This window comes from Propithecus coquereli, unplaced genomic scaffold (assembly GCF_000956105.1).
Source record: "Propithecus coquereli isolate 6110/MARCELLA unplaced genomic scaffold, Pcoq_1.0 Scaffold67, whole genome shotgun sequence".
In the NCBI taxonomy this organism is placed as follows: Eukaryota; Metazoa; Chordata; class Mammalia; order Primates; family Indriidae; genus Propithecus; species Propithecus coquereli.
Window position 1 is genome coordinate 4,982,337 of NW_012152729.1, and position 2,189 is coordinate 4,984,525.

Below are 2,189 nucleotides of genomic sequence, written 5' to 3' on the forward strand. Positions count from 1 at the left end.
GCCTCGGCCTCCCAGAGAGCTAGGATTACAGGCGTGAGCCACCGCGCCTGGCCCGTCTTTAATTTTTGCTATGTTTTCCAGAGGAAAATCAGTATGACCTTTTTAAAAACAATGGACTTCCACTCATGATACAAGCCTTAACTGAATCTCAGAGTGAGGAACTAAACAAAGCTGCCACATTTGTGCTTCACAACTGCAAAAAAATTAGTAAGTTTACTGTTACTTTATGAAAATACCAACTGAAGTTTATAAAGGGAATTTATATCTGCTTTAATGAGCCAAGCCCTTTTAGCTGTAAGGTGGTTCTTACATTCGAAAAGCAGAGTGTATAATTTGGACATGACAACTAGGGTATGTTCAGCATATACAAACCTATGTGGAAGAGAGCTGCAGTACAGATAATTCACTTATTTTATGCCATGTGGACAAATTTAGTTTGTAGGACTTAAATGTGAGGAGTAAGGGTTATTATTAAATCATAATATAAAGTACATTCATTTAGGTCTGGCGCGGTGGCTCACGCCTGTAATCCTAGCACTCTGGGAGGCCAAGGTGGGCGGATCGCTCAAGGTCAGGAGTTTGAGACCAGCCTGAGCAAGAGCAAGACCCCATCTCTAATAAAAATAGAAAGAAATTAGCCGGACAACTAAAACTATATAGAAAAAATTAGCAGGGCATGGTGGTGCATGCCTGTAGTCCCAGCTACTCAGGAGGCTGAGGCAGAAGGATCGCTTAAGCCCAGGAGTTTGAAGTTGCTGTGAGCTATGATGACTCCATGGCACTCTAGCCCAGGCAACAGAGCAAGACTCTGTCTCAAAAAAAAAAAAAAAATGTACATTCATTTATTTATTTAACAATGTTTGGGCTCCTGTTATGTGCCAGGCACCTTGCCTAGGTACTGGGGATACAGCGATAAGATAAAATAGACTGTGCAGTCATACAGCTTACTTTAATTAGAGAAATAGACAGTAATTGAATAATCTCAAAAATGAGATTATGTATTATTACAAATTGATATTGAGGTTATGAAGGGATGGACCACAGATCTTTGAGAGCCTAAAACAAAGGAATTTGGCCTAGATTAGAAGCAGAAAAGGCTTTGGAAAGAAGTGATTCTTTTAGCTGAGATCTGAATGTTTAGAGTTAACTAGGTGAAAAGAAAGGAATTTGTTATGGGCAAGTGTCTCAGGTATAAGCAACAGTGAGTTACAAAGGCCTTGTAGCAGGAGGGAGCCTGATACATTTAAGGAATCACCGGCCAGTGTGGCTGGGGTACAGAGGACAGTGGTTATGATAAGGATTTTGGTCTTTGTGGAAGAAAAATTGCAGACACAATATGTTAAAAAAAAAAAAAGAGAAAGGATTTAAAAGTTTACAGGAAGGAACCACTTTATGAGCATTGTTTTAAAGAAACAACTACTTTAAAACCAGTATTTATGTACCTGAGGATGTTTATGTGCCTTGCATAACGTATTTTCATGGTATTCTTTTCCCTGTAACTCTGAAGAGTAAAACCTAATTTATGACTGTTTGACTCCTCGGCCTCTGCCAAGCACTCTTTCCACTTATTTTCGTACCAGATAAGCTGTTAAGATTGTCTGGATGGACAAAATTTAAGGAAGGTGTGTGGTGGGGTATGAGGTTGTCTTTATTTAAAGTGTTAAAATAACATTTCTAGTAATTGATAAACTCACCATTTTTTCCCCATATTACAAAGCTGAAAAATTATCTCTAAGTCTAGGAGAATATCCTTTTGATGAAAATGAAACAGAACAATTAAAGGATGTAAATGTGAAAGAAAAGAATCTTGAAGAGCACTGGAAGAAAGCAAAAGAAATTCTACACAGAATAGAACAGCTTGAAAGAGAAGGCAAGGAGGTTGGTTTCTTTGTTTCAAAGAATGTAGACTTTTTTCAAATATTTTAACAGTAGAGATTGGAGAGTAAATTTTTTGTCTTCTCAAGTTATTTTAAAAAAATTTTAGTGGTTTTAAATGTAAGATTCCATAGTAATACTTGAGGAATCATGCTTGGACATAGAACAAAAAAGATTTTTTAAAAGTACAAATGATGACTGAAAAGAAACATTGAAAAACAGAGCCAAAAGATCGAACATCTGAGTAATAGGAGTTCAGGAAAGAGAAAAGATGAAGTAATAATCTAATAATCTCCCTCTCTCTCCCTCTATGT

General features: G+C 37.0%; 1 protein-coding gene across 1 annotated transcript in view; it reads left to right on the forward strand.

The window, feature by feature from the left end:
• Window positions 1-2,189, forward strand: part of CCDC79 (coiled-coil domain containing 79) — a 52,772-nt gene that overhangs the window by 31,601 nt on the left and 18,982 nt on the right. Inside the window, exons 7-8 of the mRNA XM_012660461.1 lie at window positions 82-207; window positions 1,718-1,878. Coding sequence (XP_012515915.1) covers window positions 82-207; window positions 1,718-1,878 — 287 coding nt within the window. The remainder of the gene's footprint in view (window positions 1-81; window positions 208-1,717; window positions 1,879-2,189) is intronic.